Below are 20,085 nucleotides of genomic sequence, written 5' to 3'. Positions count from 1 at the left end.
TTTAATTCTCCCTCAGTCACGTGACAAGAGAGATAAAAATAATGTAGATATACACTTATTACATGAAAGTTTTACTCTACAAACATAAGAGAGGAGAGGGTCTCACATCACAATGTTCCAACCCTTCCTCTTTTCACGTTTGTAATGCCATGTCACTCTCCTTTTTCCATAGAAGTTATTCTCATACTAAAGACACTAATTATTATCTCAATTTTTATTTACCAAGATAACATAGCAGTTAGTGCCTATAACACTACCCGAGAACAAAATGTGTGAAGGTTGGTCAATTAACATAAAAAAGATGAATATAGATTAAAAGAAATTATATATCCAGCTCCGCAAAGATAAATGTGTGGGTATGAATAGAGAGGGGCACTTTAAAGCTAACCAATTAGTAAGATAATACAACGCTAATCATTATTTTTAGCACATTACACAATGCAATATCATGATCCAAATTATTTATTTTTAAGATTCCTATTCAAATATCATCCTTGCAAAAATTCAATAAAATTGAAAATCGTTTAGTCAATTATTAATAAGCTAATTGTGCTCATGTAATTGGACAAACACAAGTTTTTAATAAAACATAAAATGATTGTAATGATAATTAATGACTAAATGATTTATGATTTGGTTGATTTTTTTGCAAGATTGATCTTTGAATGAAGCCCTAAAATATGAACGATTTGGATCATAAAATTATATTGTGTAGTACATCTAAAAGAATAGTTAACATTATATTATCTTAGTAATTGATTAGCTCTATAATATTTTTTTGATGAATAGAATAGAAGCACTCATCTTTAAATGGGTTTAGGATTTCATTGGTTTTTCCTGGTCCAACGTTTCCCCAACCAAATTTACACGAATAATACAAAAGCCCATCTCAGGCGCAAGTTGGTGAAGCAAGTGAATTCTGAATCACTCTCTGGGCAAGCAAAGGTTCGAGTGTTCGTGTTTTGCTGGATCTGCATTCAAGTTTTGCTTGAATATTGCTTCCCTTGCACTCAAAGAAGGAATAAACTAGAAGCAAGAAGCCAACGTATACAAGGTGTGTGGTGGGTAAGGGTTACATTTACACGTTCTTTTTAATAATAAGTTGCACATTCAATTTCTCTGATAGTCTCTTCCTACCTTCACATTTGTTACACACTCATTTTCTCTCCCTTTCACTCCCCCAAACATTAATTTAAATCTCCTTCCACCCTCTTCACAATTCTGCAACACAAACACAAAGCATTCTCTGTTATTCCCATTAGCAAAAAATGGAGGCCAAGTGGGTTGTGCTTATCTCAATGGCCGCTACAATACTGCTAGTGCATGTTGTGAATGCTCAAGAGTCCTCGCCTGTGAAGCCCTTGGTGAAGATTGTAAAGGGCAAGAAGTTGTGTGACAAAGGGTGGGAGTGTAAGGGATGGTCAGCTTATTGCTGCAACCAGACCATTTCCGACTACTTCCAATCCTACCAATTTGAGAACCTTTTCTCTAAGCGCAATGCGCCTGTGGCACATGCAGTGGGGTTCTGGGACTACCATTCTTTCATTACTGCCGCTGCTGAGTACCAGCCTCATGGCTTTGGTACCACAGGAAGCAAGCTCCAGGGGATGAAGGAAGTTGCAGCCTTTCTTGGCCATGTTGGCAGCAAAACCTCATGTAAGTGTGTAAATAAAGCTTAAATCAATCATGGGTTTTGTTTTGTAGGCTTTTCTCTGGGGTGTCACTGAACTTGTTTTGAAATGGATTTGATTTGGGTTGTGCATGAAAATTTTGGTTTAAAGCACCAAAATTGCAGATGAGGAAGTTGAAGCATTGGGATTTGGGATTTTGGAGTCATTTATATATAAGGGATTTGATAGCTTACTTGATTCTGATTAATCTAGGAATGTTGTGCATTTTATTGTTGTTGCTTGGACTTATGGACTCTATGATGGTGGTTTGTTTCAAATAATATTTCAGGTGGGTATGGGGTAGCCACAGGAGGACCACTGGCTTGGGGTCTTTGCTACAACAAGGAGATGAGTCCTAGCCAGTTTTACTGTGATGACTATTACAAATACACTTACCCTTGCTCTCCCGGTGCTTCATACCATGGTCGTGGTGCCTTGCCACTCTATTGGTATAAACAATGCACCTTCCCTGCCTTTTCATTCTCCCAATTTTTCAGTTTCACTCTATGCCTGACCATGCATGCTAGCTCTAAACAAAAACTTTATTGGAGATTTGATGAGTTTGCAAGAAGAGAAATTCTTACATACAACCGTTGTATACGACCTCCCTCTCACAAAAAAATGTGACTGACATGTGATAGATTAATTGTGTGAGAGAGAGGTTGTCAACATAAAAGAGAAAAAAATGGTACTGCTGTTTGCATGGTTAAAGCAAAATAAAATCATTTGTGGGTAGAAAGCAGCAATATTTTGATCTTACATTTTTTTTCTTTTACTATTTTATTTTGGGTGTCTTTGATTTTCAGGAACTACAACTATGGAGAAACAGGGGAAGCCCTGAAGGTGGACTTGTTGAACCATCCAGAATACATAGAACAGAATGCAACCCTGGCCTTCCAGGCTGCAATTTGGAGGTGGATGACCCCAGTGAAGAAGCACTTGCCTTCGGCCCATGATGTCTTTGTTGGCAAGTGGAAGCCCACCAAGAATGACACTTTGGCCAAGAGGGTTCCTGGGTTTGGTACCACCCTCAATGTGCTCTATGGAGATCAAGTTTGTGGACAAGGTGATGTTGACTCCATGAACAACATTGTCTCCCATTACCTGTATTACCTTGATCTTATCGGTGTTGGCCGAGAAGAGGCAGGCCCTCATGATGTGCTCAGCTGTGCTGAGCAGGAAGCTTTCGAACCCTCTTCGTCTTCGTCTTCGTCTTCTTCATCTTCATCTTCTTGATGAACTTTGCTTGGTGGTGAATGGTGATGGACTTATAGGTAGCATGTCAATTGTTGAATTTGTTGAGCTAATCCTCCTTAAAAAATTACATAATATTAATAAGGAAGGCTGGTAAATTGTTTTGAGAATATATGCATTGAAGAGCAAGCAAGGGGAGCAAGATGAAGACAGAATGTATTCAAGTTTGTCTTTGTGTGAAGTTGCAGCAAGCAGGCATACTGTGTGCATATGATATGTACATGCAGCTGTACGTCCATTGTTATTATTGTATACATTTTGTGATTTCTGGTTTTTAAATTCCAAGTGTGTCATATCACATATGCAGTAATGCAATTTGAATTGTATGAACCATGTTGTTGTTGTATATACTCAAAACTCTTCAATTAATCCCATTTTTGCAAGATCCCTGTTGATATCTTCTTAACATTTAATAATTCTCACACAAAACTTGGTTTCGCAAATATTGTACAAGATTGCTATGCACGTACTGCACCCCTTTTTTTGGCCATCTATGCACTGGAGAGCAGGTTCCCTACCCTTGATTTATTATTTTTTGTTATAAAGACAAATATGATGTGACGAATAAAACTCTTATAATTCACTTGTTCCTTTATTAGATACAAGTTTAAGATAATCATGTGCAATCATTCATAATTACACATATTATATAAATTCAAGTGCATGTTTTTGTGTTCGTAAGGATTTGAACGGAAAACATTCCATTGTATGCTAATCTGTTCTACACTAATAAGTAATAAGTCATCCAAGTCTTAATAAAAATAAATAAATAAAAAAGTCATCCAAGTCTTAATAAAAAAATATAAAAAAAGTCATCCGAGTGGGTTATATATTGATGGATACATCAGCTTTAATTTCCAAGGGATTAGTGCTTACTCAAAGTAACCACTAACAAGGTATATATAAATATACATATTATATGTATCCCTTGTTGTGCAAAATGACTTGGTTGTGTACCTTTGTGCTGTATTGTTGGGTTATAATTATATAATTGATAAGACTTTTGGAATTTGGATTACTAAAGTCTAAAACTCAACAAAGACAAGTAGTTGAAAAACTTCATCATTTATTCTACTATGATATAATAAAGTATAATGGTCAAATACGGCGTACAAAGCAGACACTATGTGAACATATTATGTAATTAATTAATATGGCAATTATGAATTATCACACATTTTTCTTTTCGAGATGTAAATACAAATTTTATTTTTTAATACATCCGAAGACCATTCAGAATTTCAGACTACATTCTTTCCAAATTAAATTCATTGATATTGAAAACTTATTTTCTTATTTTCTTTTGATAGGAATTGAAAACTTATTTCTACTTTCACACTCAAAACTTTTATCACTTAGCTCTCTAAAGTTTTTCCTTTTCCTTTTCCATTTTAGGGAAAAGATTTAGGACCTCAATAATTGTGCCTTAATTTGTACCTCAATCTATGTGGCAAAATTAATTGGTACACATCACTAATTAGTTTTATACTTTTATGTAATTATACACATCACTATTAATTTACAATATCAAATTAAAATTATTTTTTTTATTAAAAGACGATCCTACTCATCACAAAACCAATGCTAGTAATTCATAATTGTATTAAGATTTTATATTATCAATTTATTATTTATAATTACTCAATACAATCCAATTGTTGTTTAAAGAATCCAACGTTCTTCATCTCCATCAAAACCAAAAAAAAAAAACAAAAGAATCTGCAACACGTTGAAGGGGGAGGCTCTATCTATCCAAGTCTAACTTATTCTTATCTCCAATAGTCCTCCAATAGTCCAAAAAGCATGCTTCTTCTATCAATCAATTTTTTTTTTTTCTCTCTTTTATTTCATAGGTATTTTGGTGAATTGGGGTTGGGGTAGTTTTTTGGTTGAAGCCTCTTCAACTAAAGCAGCTTAACAATAATGCCTCTTTTGGTTGCAGTGGTATGCAAAACTCTCAGGAAGCAGTTCATCAAATTCTCCTTCTTCTTCGTCTTTGTTGAGTTAAATTCAATCAGAGTAAAGATCCCATTCCACTAGCTAGTATCCCTCCTAGTGTTGCCTTCTTTGTTGGAATCTGCTTGTATTAAATAAGTAAAGGCTAACTTTTCTGTGATGAAATCGTTTTTTTTTTTTTTTTTTTCAAAGATCTAGCTATAGCCTATAGGTTTTTCTAATTTGGGAATTTTTAAATCTTAATATTTTGTAATTTAATTTAAATTTTGTAAAATTAAAAAAAGAATAGATAAGTCTTTAAAAAGACTTACATAGTAAATAATTATGAATTGTAAATAACAAATTTAAATACTATAATTAACATAAAAAATCCATATTATTAAGACACGATTTATTGAGGCACATAGCAGTATAGCACTCCCACTCCCCTTCCTTTTTATTGTCTTCCATTTATTAGATGCAACAATATGTGTTTAATTGCTCCTTATATTTTTTTTTTCTGGACAAAAATATATATATGAATTCCATGAGTTTAACTGTTTAAGGCTTGTTTTATCCTGACAAAGAAAGGATAAGGCTAAAAATACATATGGAAGGTTTCACCAAGCTTATCAAAATTTGTGGCACTTGTCTACCGAAAAAAAAATAACATCTTTATCAAAATTATAACAATTTTCCTTATATTATGAAAAGTCCATTAATATACAGGTATTGACATCTAATTTTATTAACCAAAACTACTTAAAGCCTCATTATTCCTTTGCATACCAACTACCACAAACTCATTTTTCATTTGCGGACATCACACTACCACTAGATCTCCGCGCCACAAAAAGCTCATTTACCCCGCGCATTGTTTTGACGAAAATAGACATAACAAAAACACAGCATGCAGACACCTTACAAAATACCAGCATCAACGCATCACCAAAAAACGAAAATTGAAACTTCAAGTCTGCAACTCCAATAAACTGCAATTTCACTTGCGGTTAGTAACTGCAACTCTAATAAACTGTAGTTTCAGAAAACTGCAGTTTCAGAAACTGAACTAAACAAAAAAAAAATAAAAAACCTACTACTGATAAGGAAGGCACGAGGGTGGAGTTGGCTTCCCTAATAACTTTCTAGGCATTGTTATAGTGAGGAACTTGGCTTGTTCTTCGGCAACGTTGCGACAAGGCCGAGATCAAAGTCAACATCGGGGCTTTGATCGTGTCTGAGGGTTGCTGGGTGTTCCGAGCTCACAAGGATGAAGGGGGAAGAGAGAGGAAGTCATGAATGATCCTCTTGTCGCCATTTATGGCCGGATGCACACACACGTCGTCGATGAAAGTTGTAGCGAGGAAGAGCAAGAGGGAACATAGAGAGAGTGCTTGAGGAGAGAGAAAGAGAGTGATGAAAGAGAAGATAAATTTTAGAAATGAGGAAGAGAGAGATACGTGAGAGAGTTTTGAAAAATTTAAAAAATTAGCAATTATTGGATTGCTTGAATGGCTAAAATAAAAAGCCTATACCGAATTGGTACTAAGAAATTGGTAACCAATTCACTTTCAAAGTGACCTAATTATTAAATATTTTAAATATGTGTATTACATGTTACAAACAATAAGTAAAATGTAGTAGAGAGTAATTATTTCTATTATGTATGGGAAACCCATTTAAAAAAAATTAAAAATACATCTTTAAAGTTTAAACAGAATTACTGGGTTAAAGACAATGAACCCAAAAGAAAGTATTTGTTAATCAAGTCCGAAAATGAGGCGCGAAACACGACACGTGTCGTTGATGGCAGCCGTCAATGGGCAGCCACGCAATCATGGAGCCCGTGTATATAAACCAGTTCAACTACCAACTTTGTCAGCTTCTTTGTCATTAGCTACCCACTCCACGTCACCAAAGTAAACCCCGATTTCACAGAGAGAGAGAGAGGTGCGGGTGCAGCGGAGATGGTGGTGGAGCGCGACATAGACGATCTGCCGAAGAACGCAGCGAACTACACGGCACTAACGCCGCTGTGGTTTCTGGATAGAGCGGCTTTGGTGCATCCGACCCGGAAATCGGTGATCCACGGATCTCGGCACTACACGTGGCAAGAGACTTACCAGCGTTGCCGTCGTCTGGCCTCCGCTCTCTCCAAGCACAGCATCGGCCTCGGTAGCACGGTAATTCCGTACACCCAATTCAAACTCCACCACCTCACTTTTGATTTCGTTTCACTCTCGGAAGTAGACAAAACAATAAAAACTTGTGTCACTGTTTCATTTCCTTATGGCTGCGTGCTAAATTGGTTTATTTAAAAAAAAAAATAATAATTGTTCTTTTTGTAATATATGTGTTGTGGAGTTTATGGGAGATTTAGAAGGAAAAAGGTAAAGTCTTTTTCATGATTAATTGGAATTTATGGAATGAAATTGAAGTGGGATATGTAATATTTATGATTTCTATATTTGGTGGAGCAGAGCAGTTAATGTGGTCTCCGCTTGTTTTCTAGCCAAAACTGATAATGTTTTCTTAGACTGTTTACTACTATAGATTTTAGCTTACTTGTTGATGTTCACACCTATTCACACCGAAATGCTACATTTCTTTGTGGGTTGCTTTGTATTTAGTGCCTTTCACCTCATATATGTAAAAAACTTGCTTTTAGTTTTGTACCCATTAATGTTTTTTTCTCATTGGATTGAATATATTAGTTGATTATCCTTTTTTGGGATTTGAATACCCAATGCTGATGAGAAGAAAATTTTAGAGACTTCTGTTGCACTTTTTTCCGTTGTCTGTCCCATAATAGAGTTCATAATGTTCTCTGGAAGTGCCGATCTTTTCCATACTTCCAAGTGATTTAATTGACACAAACATGAGCTTTTTCAAATGAAATTGGCATTTCCTTAGAAAGAAAAAGGGAATCAAAAGGAAAGTTTCCACGTAGATATGGAACACAGTTGAAACAAAGAAAAAATGGTTACACATATGGTCTAGGTGTCTACACCATGCTTGTTATTGGGGAGCTTTTTGAAGTTCTTTTTTAGTTGTTTTATGCTCTCAACAGATCTTTTATGCTTGATAATGAGATTGTTTTGATGGACTTAATTCGCTTTCGACTGGCATGCGAAGATGGTTTTTTTATTTTAAACACACTGTAATACTTACTTGGAACCTTGTGTTGAAACATTCTGATAATCTCTTAAACCATAATGTGCACCTCGTTTCGACAGTTTAGATGGTAGATCAATTTAAGATACCTTGACTACTGTACATCTACTTATTCTCTTGTGTTGGGTCTGATTCTCAGCTTTTGTTATATGCTTCTTGTGTTGTGTTGGAGCTTGTTGACTGATATATTACTTCTCTGGTATTACAACAGGTAGCAGTAATTGCCCCAAATGTCCCAGCCATCTATGAAGCTCATTTTGGAGTTCCAATGGCAGGAGCTGTGTTAAACACTATCAATGTCCGTCTAAATGCATCAACCATTGCTTTCCTTCTTGGTCATTCAGCTTCTGCAGTTGTGATGGTGGATCAAGAATTTTTTACCTTGGCAGAGGAAGCTTTGAAAATTTTGGCAGACAAAAGCAAAGGCCGTTTCAAGCCTCCACTTTTAATTGTCATAGGTGATGAAAGCTGTGATCCTGTGACGCTCCAATGTGCTTTGGGAAGAGGTGCCATTGAATATGAGAAATTCTTGGAAACTGGTGACCCTGAGTATGCTTGGAAACCACCGGAGGATGAGTGGCAGAGCATTGCTTTGGGTTATACTTCTGGCACAACAGCCAGCCCTAAGGGGGTGGTGTTGCATCACCGCGGAGCATATCTGATGGCTTTAAGTGGTGGTCTTGTCTGGGGGATGAAAGAAGGAGCTGTATATCTTTGGACTCTACCCATGTTCCATTGCAATGGTTGGTGCTACACTTGGACACTTGCAGCTCTTTGTGGGACAAGCATATGCCTTCGACAGGTAAATTACTGATATTTTGTATATGCAAGTGCTCTATATTTAATTCAGCATCTGAAGTAATTGTACTGATCCCCCATGATTTAGTTATAGTGTTATAGCTTATATTTGATGCTGTCACTAATGCATGTTAAAAATATAAGGGCCCATGATATGCATGCAATTGCTGAATTATTGTGGACAGAATGTATAGAATCTGATCAGTTTTTGTAGTCAACCTATTGGCCTAGGTGTGATGGCAACCTTGATTAACTATTAAGACACCAATATAGATATGCTTCTTGGAGCTCGTAGTGGACTTTTCTGCATTGTGGCAATGAAGCTGCAGTTAAAGTAGTGTCAAATATTTTATTTTATTTTATGAGATATATGATGTTCAGGCAGTTTGTAGTGGACTAAACTGAACTTCAAATTTTATTTTTTTAAATTCTTCTACTTCTCTGTAGGTCAATGCTGGGCTTATTTGGAGGATAATTATTATAGTATACAGTGCAGCTATTTGTTTTCTTTTCACTTAGTTTTCCATGGTTGCTTGCCTTAGATGTTCATGCCCACACTGCCCTTTTTGCATTTGTATAGGTTACAGCAAAGGCAGTCTATTCAGCGATTGCAAAGTATGGCGTGACTCACTTTTGTGCTGCACCTGTGGTACTCAACACCATAGTTAATGCTCCACCAGATGAGACTATCCTTCCTCTCCCTCATGTTGTACAAGTGATGACCGCCGGTGCTGCCCCTCCACCTTCTGTTCTCTTTGCAATGTCCCAAAGGGGCTTCCGAGTCACCCACACTTATGGTCTATCTGAAACTTATGGCCCCTCCACCGTATGTTCATGGAAGCCTGAGTGGGACTCACTCCCCCCTGAAACCCAAGCGCGGCTAAATGCGCGTCAAGGTGTTCGGTATATTGGTTTGGAGGGCCTAGATGTTCTCAACCCTCAGACTATGAAACCTGTTCCTACTGATGGAGCTACCGTGGGAGAGATAATGATGAGAGGAAATTGTGTAATGAAGGGGTATTTAAAAAACCCAAAGGCGAACGAGGAAAGTTTTGTTAATGGATGGTTTCATTCTGGGGATCTTGCTGTGAAGCATCCAGATGGGTATATAGAAATTAAAGACAGATCAAAGGACATCATCATCTCTGGAGGTGAGAACATCAGCAGCGTGGAGATAGAGAATGCTTTATATCAACACCCAGCCATACTGGAGGTATCAGTGGTTGCAAGGCCGGATGATAAGTGGGGTGAGACTCCTTGTGCTTTTGTGACATTGAAGCCGAGTGTAGATAAGTCTGATGAAAAGCGACTCGCAGAGGATATAATGAAGTTCTGCCGGAAAAAGATGCCTGCTTATTGGGCTCCCAGATCTGTGGTATTTGGACCATTGCCAAAGACAGCTACCGGGAAGATACAGAAGCATTTGCTGAGGACCAAGGCTAAAGAGTTGGGACCTGTCAAGATGAGTAAGTTGTAACTTGTAACTGTATGATGTTGGTCATTATATAAAGCTAATAAAAGCTTGCTGTATAATTAGTGCTAAGATTCTATTATTAGCCTGTTATCCATTTCCTTTTGGCACTGAAAGAAAAGCTTAAGTCCCGGGGAGGAGTCCGAATCCTCTGTGACCAAAATTTCTCACACAGATTATAGAATTTGGAAAAATAGATTTAAGACTCTTTACAAGCTTTATAAAGGCCGTTTGATATATTTGGCTAAGTTTTTCAAATATCTAATTGATCCAAAAGAAACAGATAGGATGATGCTGCAGCATCCTTTGGAGATGCTCTTACTGTAACCCACACAAATTTTGCCTTATATACTTCTCACAACAAATTTTTTCATCAACTTTGACACATCAATTGGGTCTCACCTATTATTAAATGAATAAAATCGAAAATTGATGCTTTTCTTTTTGGCATTGAATGCAAATAACAAAAGATAAAATAAATAATAAAGTTGGAGTGACAAATTGTTTTTTTGTTCAAAAAAGAGTGAATTTTTTGAAAGAGAAAAATGTTATGCTAAAGTAAGGTCACTTTGCTAGTTTGCTCTAACAATTTGCCATTCTTTTGGAGATAGTTTGGATGACTATATTAGTATTTTTAAAAATTTAGTGTCGATGTGAGAATTTTGTTTGAGTAGGAAAATAGGCCTCTCCAACAACAGGATCACGGGTGAAGTGACTGACATGTGGTTTTTTTTTATTTTATTTTTATTTTAGAAAATTTAACTTAAATTTTATTGGCAATGAGTGAAGACACTTATAGTGTTATATATTGTAAAACAAGACTCTTTATTTCCGATGTGATATATAATTTCTCACACAATACCCATGTCCACCACCCTTGGACAGTATCATCACTCATAATTGTTTGGTGCTAACTAATTATCCAATTACAATTTTGGATATTCCGATGGAGCATTCTAACTCAAATTTAATTAATAATGAATGAAAAAACTCATGGCATATATTGTAAAACAAGAGCATATATTCCCGAATGAGATATTTTCTCAACAGCATCGTAAATCCCAATATTTTGGGGATAACTCATTACAACCATCTTCAAGAAGCACCTGTCACTATACAGATGGGATGTAACAACTAACTGTCATTGATTTTAACAGAACCAAAACTCTGTTATTGTAGGGTTCAATTTAATTCAATGTAATAGACTGTTCGAAGTAGTCTCATCACTTGCCAAGATCCGCAAACGCAATTGGACTACAATTTCAAGATCGATTTTCGGTGATATGCTCATAGAATAATGTGGGGTATGCAGCAGAGGCATTCATTTATGATCGATGATGGAAAATCTCTCTATTTTTTTTGGTGTGGATGTCAAATCTCTTTCATTGTAACTTCAAGAACAAACCAACTTTGAACCATTACAGCAGCATAACAGTTTACAGGTACACATTTATAAACAATAATAAAATTTGATGAAAAAGACCAAAAGATGATCTCCAAACTAGTAGGGAACTGCAAGAGGATAAGAAGAGAGAGAGAGAGAGAGAGAGAGAGAGAGAGAGAGAGAGCTATGGACTAGTTGGCAGAGCTATCTCTTTGCACTGATTGATTGTTTTTTTTAAGGATAAGAATGTGATAGCAGTCAATCACGTACTATCCACACCCATGCTACAACAGCCACTGTTTTAGCTCTCTCAAAGCAGCTAAGCTTTGTCAATTGTCATATATCCATCCACAAAGGATGGTCTAAGCTAGCTGGTCTTTCCTTCTCATCCAGGAGTTCCCAAAACTCTAAAGCAAGGGGGTTGGGTGGGCCCATCTCATTCATGATCAAGGGGTTGGGTTGGCCACATCTTTCTCTCTCTCAAAAATAAAAATTCTTGTTTATGGTCACATATATACCCTGTCGAGTCCAAGTGCATGACAAGCCAAGAAGCCAACCATGCATGAACCAACCAATCATGCATGGAAAGTCACATTATACACAGCCTAAGATAAGCAAACAAAGAGTGTAAGCGCAAATTGAAGGAAGATTCGGAAGAAGATAAAGAAGGAAATTTAAAAAGACAGGCTAATAAGGTTGGTGTTGATAATGAGATTGAGAAACCAATTAAACAAGGAAAAAACTTTAAAAAGTGTTAGTGTAAATTCAAAGCATAGCACCAAATGGGCTCTAAAACTGCGTCATATATTTCACGTGGTACCTAAACCCTTATGAAAGAAATACACTTCAAATATAAAACCATAAAAGCTCTCAAACCAAAAACATGCTGACATCAAATCTATACATACATTAAGGTCCCACAATGCATGTATGCATACATATTGCGTTTATCTGCAAAGTTCTTGAAATGTTTCGTTTAAATATGAAGCTTATTTTGTTTCCTTCTTCTTTGGAGTGAGGTCTAATATGTATGATGATGTAATAGATCGAATGGTATACACATAACACTTGCACAACGAATTTTCAACTATATCATTGTCTTATTTATTAATTGCTTATAGGTACGTACTCATATTTGACATTATCTATGTTGTTCTTATCGAAAATCAAGTATATATAGATATTGATTAATTTGTTAATTATGATATATATATATTATTGGCAATTAAAGCCCTATTCCATGGACTATAGCAGCAAGATGGGCCCTATGAATGGCCTAATATTCTCATATCTTGGAGGATAAAGTAGTGCGATCGAATACTGTATGATATTAAACAAAACCCGAAAAAATTAGTCTGTGACACCATTGGAGAATTTCCATTAATAAATTGGGAAGAATGAAAGATCAAAAAAGAAGGAAAGAAATTGACTCATGAACTGAATTATAATTAGGATAAGGTTGTAACTTAAAAGGTAGTGACTGGGAGGCGTATGAAGCTAGCTAGCACACTCTCTTATATGTATATATAACTGTATAAGAGCTAGAGCCTATCTCATCTGCTAGGTAATTAACCTGGACAGAATGTTTAACATGAAAAAGGATTTTATTTCTTCACCTAGCCTTCATCTAATGGAATGGGCCCCACTAATAAAATAATTCTCAGCTTATATTTTTTTGTTTTTTTTTTTTGGTCAGATCATTTCTCAGCTTATCTGTTGCCAGATTATTGGCAGTGTATTTAATTGATTTTTTTTTTTTTTTTTATATTGATTCCAACATTATTGATTATTATAACGTGTAATTTGCACTGGTTGTTTGATTGCAAAATTGGTCCATTAATCGGCAGTTGCATCTAGACATTAAGAGTGTCCAAGATAAGATAATACTATATATCATATATGTTTATAGATATAGTACAATTCTCTGTACATAACGTCCGTTCTTTAACTAAAAGAACAGTGTTGGTCTTTTTATGATTTGTCATTTTTATTCAATTATTGACGCAATTCAACATTTTAAGATATAAAATTATTATAAATTCATTATTCGAGTTTCTATTGTAAATTTGAATTCTCAAATTTTGGGCGATGCAAAACTATATATGAGAGCTAAAACCGGCCTAATCGGGGAAGAACCCAAAACTACAAGAGTTAAAAATGATGAATGAGTTTCAATTAACCATTTATACCACTGTAACATATTAAACCATATATAACAATAATAAGATAAAAAAGTTAAAAAAATCATGAAATATAGGCATCGGTTCTCTAATCTAAATACCAACGTCCCACAGAAAATTATATGTATATATGGAATCATGTGGGTTAATTAGCAAGAAGCATCGATATATAAGCCATCACAAACTGATCACAAGAACAAAATAAAAGATGCAAGAAGACAAATGTTTTTGTGTCATAGCTGGTAGAAACTAGGAACCGTAGTCACGAGATAGATTGACTTTTTTAGGTCAAGTAGTCTGCTGCAGTTGCAAGTAAAGTCACGAGCATATGAAAAACTTCTGCTCCAATTGGGGATCCAATAAAAATAACCAATAGTCAGTTTCCACAGAGATTAAACACTGCATTATTATTATTAACTATATAGAAAGTTTTCACAGACAATATGTAATAATATTGCAGTCTTTCACAGACAAACTTAGCAATAGTGCAGTCTTTCACAGACAAATTAACTTTTTGTCCTTTTTTTAATCACTTATCCCTTCGCATTAATTTTACCCGCAAATATAAAATTTCATACCGGTATTTGTTAGTTTCTATTGCATATCATACATATATGGTCAAGTAACTAAACCGAGATTTTAGTGCCAAACCCCTGATTATCTGTTTTTGTTGAAAATTTGGTTAACCATATCCCTAATTCATGTAATATTTTGTTAGCTAGTGTGATTAACGTTGTTAGACAAGTATTAGATTCTAATAACTTAGACTATTAGAGAACGAACAATATATGTATACAAAAAGTAGCCGCATGCATTACACTGCTATATGTACCAAAAGTGAAAGAGATTCTCTGGTCCGTGACATCCCACACATATATATATTCTCGATCAATTTCATGAACCATCTTTATTATCATGCTTTGCCATTTTGCTACAATATTGGTTATGGCCGATATACTTTTTAACTGGCTCTACCCTTATATCCCAAGTGACCACCCTAGTGCCAACTGCGTGTTATACTGACACACTCATCCACCACTTGCTCTCTCTCTACTCTCTATCTATCTCTTTCTCTCCTCCTTTTTTTCTCATCGAGCTTATTTTCTGTTTGGTTAGCTTCAAAGTTATAACAACATCCATCTACGTGGAAACTCAATCATGAAAACCCTTCTCACATCATAACCATCCTCTAAACGCAACCTAGCTAGCTACACCTACCTTTCTCATTCTATATAAACCCACGTACCCAAAAACCGAGAGAGCAAACCAAAACCAAACAAAAGAAAACCCTCTATTCCATTTTCAACATGACACAAAAAAACCATTCTCTTCTACTCTCACTTCTCCTAGCCCTCCTTGTATGCACCATTGGAGGAGTAGTCCAAGCTCGAGCACCCTTTGCGTGTGACCCGCGGAACCCCTTGACCAGAGGGCAGAGGTTCTGCAGGGTGAACGTGCCGATCCACGTGAGGGTGAGGGATCTGATCGGACGGCTGACATTGCAGGAGAAGATCAGGCTGCTGGTGAACAATGCGGAGGCTCTGCCTAGGCTTGGCATTCAGGGCTACGAGTGGTGGTCTGAGGCTCTTCATGGGGTCTCCAATGTGGGCCCCGGTACCAAGTTCGCTGGGGCCTTCCCTGCCGCCACTAGCTTCCCTCAAGTCATCACCACCGCCGCTTCCTTCAACCAGTCTCTCTGGCAGGAGATCGGACGGGTGAGCATTTTTCTTCTTTTTTAATTTGTTAATTTTGTTTTTCTGATCAATCAAATTTAGAACAAAGTTTTTTAATATATTCACCATCATTTTGGACCTGTGACCTATATATACCCATATCCTAATTAATTCCTAACCATGTGATCAATTGGCATATCTGTTATACTTTAGTATTAAATTAATGGTACTGATTCATTAATCATTTCAGATACCTGGCATATTATTCTGTCTAACACATGAATCACCATCACACAATCATATATGATTTTATCTAATTAACAATTTTAATTTATAGTCTAAAAATATACCATGTCATGTCATAATATGTAGTATAAAACAAGAATTTTTTAATATATAAAATTACCAATTCAAATAAATAAAAAAACAAGAAAAGGTCAAAGTGCACTTTGCATGGGTACTTAGCAGTTAGCATATCATATGGGACATGCATTGGAAATTCCGTGAGCTACATAAATTCAACAATTTTTTTTTTTTTTTTGTAAGGGGCCCGAAGGGCCGAAACAAACACAGTAGATTACATCTCTGAATCAACATTTGTTTCATGATGTTTGGCATAACGGCAATGATAATGACATGATTAATTTATACCATTTAACAACAAAACCAACGACGTACATTGTCAAGAGGTAATTATTGTGGTTGTTGTTGCTGTTTCATTTCTTTTCAAGACTTGATTGAACATTGTCTACACGTACATATGTCCATTAAATGTACACATACACACACACACACCACACACACACACACACACAGGAGATGCTTCAAATTATATATAACGACAATATTACTAACAAAAAAATTATATAACGACACTACTCGCAATTCGAAGTTGTCAATTATGAGTCATATCAGCAACCATTATATTACAAATTAATTTAATTAGGCATCCAATCGTACCTAAAATGACTCCGACAGCGATGGGTACACAACACACTGTTGTTTTCACTATGAGTCCAACTTGTCAAGTTGCAATTACTAATTTGGTGCAAAATTTAATTTCTAATGGCATGCCTTGGGTCCCATGTGATGTCAATTAACAATTAAGCCTCTCAAATTGTTATGGATCCATAGAGTTTATAAACACCCAATATTACATGTACGAAATATGGACCACTCTAAATTTTCGTTTTATGGCAAAAAAGATGGCTCAATAATTTTATCAATAATGCTTTCTACTCACTTTCTTTTATTATAAGAGAAAAGAAAGAGGTGAAGGAAAATTAAGTTACGAGAATTAATTAATGAACTACTTTTATTACAAAGTTTTTAATTGAATAACCCAGCTGTATAAATTTTAAATTGGGTACTGTATGTGGTGTTGCATGTGCAGGTGGTGTCTGATGAAGCAAGAGCAATGTACAATGGAGGCATGGCTGGTTTGACATATTGGAGCCCAAATGTGAACATATTTCGTGACCCAAGATGGGGAAGAGGCCAAGAGACTCCTGGTGAAGACCCTGTCTTGGCTGCTATGTATGCTGCTAACTATGTCAAGGGCCTCCAAGGTGATGGAGCTGGAAATCGCCTCAAGGTTGCTGCATGCTGCAAACATTACACAGCCTATGATCTCGATAACTGGAATGGCGTCGATCGCTTCCATTTCAATGCTCAGGTAACGTAATTTGACTGTCATTAATATTCTTTTATCAGATACTTGACATGTTATGTTGTTAAGTTATTCATCTGACATCACGTATTTAAATAAGAATTTACATTATATAACATGTTAGACTTGTTATATGTGCAGGTTAGCAAGCAGGATTTGGCAGACACATATAATGTGCCTTTCAAAGCATGTGTGAAGGAGGGGAATGTTGCTAGTGTTATGTGCTCCTACAATCAGGTCAATGGAAAGCCTACTTGTGCTGACCCTGATCTCCTAAAGAACACAATTCGTGTCCAATGGGGCCTCAATGGGTGAGTCCCAATTATCCATGTACCTAGGAATTAATATTGGTCACACACTCAAATGTCACTAGAGCTTCTCTGTGTTTGTTGCCTTTTTCTAATTAACATTTTGCTTTATGGGCCCAAATAGGTACATAGTCTCGGACTGTGACTCAGTGGGTGTTCTATATGACGACCAACATTACACCAAGACACCAGAAGAAGCAGCAGCAGACGCAATCAAAGCAGGCCTGGACTTGGACTGTGGGCCGTTCCTCGCAATCCATACAGAGGCGGCCGTAACGAAGGGCCTGGTAACTCAGGTTGATGTGGATAATGCTTTAGCTAACACCCTCACCGTTCAGATGAGATTGGGCATGTTTGACGGCGAACCATCAGCCCAACAATTTGGACACCTGGGCCCAAGAGATGTGTGCACTCAAGCCCACAATGAGTTGGCCCTTGAGGCTGCTAGGCAAGGCATTGTTCTGCTTCAAAACCGTGGGCGTTCCCTGCCACTCAACACTAGACGTCACCGTACAGTAGCAGTAATTGGGCCCAATTCTGACGTTACCGTCACAATGATAGGAAATTATGCCGGTAAGTCTAATAATACAAGTGGTTTCATCTCTATTAGAAATTTGGTCTACAATATAATTTAAACTGTAACATATTATTGTAATTTTGTGTAGGTGTTGCATGCGGTTACACTACACCGGTACAAGGAATTGGGAGGTACACAAGGACCATTCTCCAGCATGGGTGCCCAGGTGTCGCTTGCGCTAGCAACCAACTATTTGGTGCTGCTGAGGCTGCAGCAAGGCAGGCTGATGCAACCGTCTTAGTAATGGGCCTGGACCAGTCCATTGAAGCAGAATTCAGAGACAGGACAGGCCTGCTCTTGCCTGGACACCAGCAAGAGCTCGTGTCCAGAGTGGCCCGGGCCTCCAGAGGCCCAACCATATTGGTCTTGATGTCTGGTGGCCCAATTGATGTGACATTTGCAAAGAATGACCCACGTATTGGGGCCATTCTTTGGGTAGGGTATCCTGGCCAAGCAGGAGGTACTGCCATTGCTGATGTTTTGTTTGGTACTACAAACCCAGGTAATTAGTGCATCTAATTCACCATATTTCTTTCCGTCAAGTGGCGCGAGAGTGGAAAAATGAATTAAGATTAAAATAGATTAATAGTTCGAAAATTTATTGTTGTGCAGGAGGAAAGTTGCCTATGACATGGTACCCCCAAGACTATCTAACCAAGGTTCCAATGACAAACATGGCCATGCGAGCCAACCCGGGAAGAGGCTACCCGGGTAGAACGTACCGGTTCTACAAAGGTCCGGTGGTTTTTCCCTTTGGGCTCGGGTTAAGCTACACCACCTTCGCCCACACACTAGCCCAAGTTCCCACATTGGTCTCTGTGCCTCTTAGCAGCCTAAGTGCCACCACAAACTCAACCATGTTGAGCAATGCAGTGAGAGTCAGCCACGCCAACTGCGGTTCACTTTCAATGGGTGTCCATGTTGATGTGAAAAACACTGGAAAAATGGATGGGACTCACACCCTTTTAGTATTCTCAACCCCGCCTGCTGGAAAATGGGCCACAAGCAAGCAGTTAGTGGGCTTTCACAAAGTCCATATAGTGGCCGGGTCTCAGCAACGGGTCAAGATTGATGTTCATGTATGCAAGCACCTTAGTGTAGTTGACCAATTTGGGATTCGAAGAATTCCATTGGGTGAACATAAGCTTCAAATTGGAGATCTCAAGCATTACATCTCCATTGAAGCCAATTTAGGAGATATTAAATCTTAGGAACTATAAAAAAAAAAAAAAAATTGATAATCACATAGTATAGTTCCTAGTTTTCCTTTTTCATAGGAGAAAAAAAATGTTCTACTATACGAGTTGAGACTGTTGATTAATTGATGAGCCGTAAGGTTTAATAAATTGTCATTTTGAATCTTATTAATTTACAACCATGAAGATATTGTGAGATTATCAATTGTATCAAATCGGAAAATGCTAAGAGTCCAAACTTTTTTTCTCAATTTTTGTTTCTCACCTTATGTGTCATTACTTTACTGGACAAAGTACTTCTTTTTCTTTTTTAGATTTTATTTTTATTTTTTATTTTTTAGTATTCAATGTATAAATGCTATGTAAGTTGGAAAAAAAAAGGTAGAATTTCAGGCACTACTAAAATCAGTTTTAATGTACTGATGCATCCAAAGCTCAAACAACAAATAAAACTAATGAAGAATAATTCTAGATGTAGAACAATGAAAAAAAAGAAGGCCTAATATAAGACGGAGTCACATCCAAGACATTAGTTCGAGAGAAGCCAATCCACCAATTATATCATTAATTTGGTGATCAAAATTTGAATTTTTTTTTGTAATTCTAATATGGTATTAGTGATAAGTTGATTAATTATTGCTAACTACAATTTGTCTGGTGTGATTTGTGATCTAAAATGGTGGAAGGCTCTCCCACATGCAAGTTTCAAGTTTAATTAGAGGCAAACATCTTGTTATAGATTAGTGGCTAGTGGCTTCAAGTTCAAGGTAGGGTAGTTATAATGAAATTAGGAACA

The 20,085-nt window shown here is 36.7% G+C and overlaps 3 protein-coding genes across 3 annotated transcripts; all 3 read left to right on the top strand.

Moving 5' to 3' along the window:
- The first annotated feature begins 1,158 nt into the window (after positions 1 to 1,158).
- On the top strand, positions 1,159 to 3,332 carry CTL2 (chitinase-like protein). Its single transcript, XM_086231731.1, has 3 exons — positions 1,159 to 1,656; positions 1,960 to 2,119; positions 2,477 to 3,332. Exons 1-3 carry the CDS (start codon positions 1,269 to 1,271, stop codon positions 2,904 to 2,906), a joined length of 978 nt encoding a protein of 325 aa, XP_086087857.1. The 5' UTR covers positions 1,159 to 1,268; the 3' UTR covers positions 2,907 to 3,332.
- A 3,425-nt stretch (positions 3,333 to 6,757) lies between these two features.
- Positions 6,758 to 10,539, top strand: AAE7 (acyl-activating enzyme 7). Its single transcript, XM_086233561.1, has 3 exons — positions 6,758 to 7,042; positions 8,245 to 8,835; positions 9,412 to 10,539. The coding sequence occupies exons 1-3, from the start codon at positions 6,827 to 6,829 to the stop codon at positions 10,306 to 10,308; spliced, it is 1,704 nt and encodes a 567-aa protein (XP_086089687.1). The 5' UTR covers positions 6,758 to 6,826; the 3' UTR covers positions 10,309 to 10,539.
- Positions 10,540 to 14,863: 4,324 nt separating this feature from the next.
- On the top strand, positions 14,864 to 19,455 carry BXL1 (beta-xylosidase 1). The gene is made up of 6 exons (XM_086231682.1): positions 14,864 to 15,581; positions 16,933 to 17,214; positions 17,350 to 17,519; positions 17,641 to 18,089; positions 18,182 to 18,595; positions 18,706 to 19,455. The coding sequence occupies exons 1-6, from the start codon at positions 15,174 to 15,176 to the stop codon at positions 19,302 to 19,304; spliced, it is 2,322 nt and encodes a 773-aa protein (XP_086087808.1). The 5' UTR covers positions 14,864 to 15,173; the 3' UTR covers positions 19,305 to 19,455.
- Positions 19,456 to 20,085: the final 630 nt, after the last annotated feature.

The sequence above is a fragment of the Dryas octopetala genome, chromosome 2, assembly GCF_963921425.1.
Source record: "Dryas octopetala chromosome 2, drDryOcto1.1, whole genome shotgun sequence".
Classification (NCBI taxonomy): domain Eukaryota; kingdom Viridiplantae; phylum Streptophyta; class Magnoliopsida; order Rosales; family Rosaceae; genus Dryas; species Dryas octopetala.
This window is presented reverse-complemented; position numbering and strand designations above follow the sequence as displayed.

Excerpts from the sequence above, each read along its gene's own strand:
- AAE7 (XM_086233561.1), top strand. The coding sequence starts at position 6,827 with ATGGTGGTGGAGCGCGACATAGACGATCTGCCGAAGAACGCAGCGAAC. Across the intron at positions 7,043-8,244 it reads GCATCGGCCTCGGTAGCACG|GTAGCAGTAATTGCCCCAAA; the intron begins GTAATTCCGTAC and ends GTATTACAACAG. Across the intron at positions 8,836-9,411 it reads CAAGCATATGCCTTCGACAG|GTTACAGCAAAGGCAGTCTA; the intron begins GTAAATTACTGA and ends GCATTTGTATAG.
- BXL1 (XM_086231682.1), top strand. The coding sequence starts at position 15,174 with ATGACACAAAAAAACCATTCTCTTCTACTCTCACTTCTCCTAGCCCTC. Across the intron at positions 15,582-16,932 it reads TCTGGCAGGAGATCGGACGG|GTGGTGTCTGATGAAGCAAG; the intron begins GTGAGCATTTTT and ends TTGCATGTGCAG. Across the intron at positions 18,596-18,705 it reads GTTTGGTACTACAAACCCAG|GAGGAAAGTTGCCTATGACA; the intron begins GTAATTAGTGCA and ends ATTGTTGTGCAG.
- CTL2 (XM_086231731.1), top strand. The coding sequence starts at position 1,269 with ATGGAGGCCAAGTGGGTTGTGCTTATCTCAATGGCCGCTACAATACTG. Across the intron at positions 1,657-1,959 it reads TGTTGGCAGCAAAACCTCAT|GTGGGTATGGGGTAGCCACA; the intron begins GTAAGTGTGTAA and ends ATAATATTTCAG. Across the intron at positions 2,120-2,476 it reads GGTGCCTTGCCACTCTATTG|GAACTACAACTATGGAGAAA; the intron begins GTATAAACAATG and ends TTTGATTTTCAG.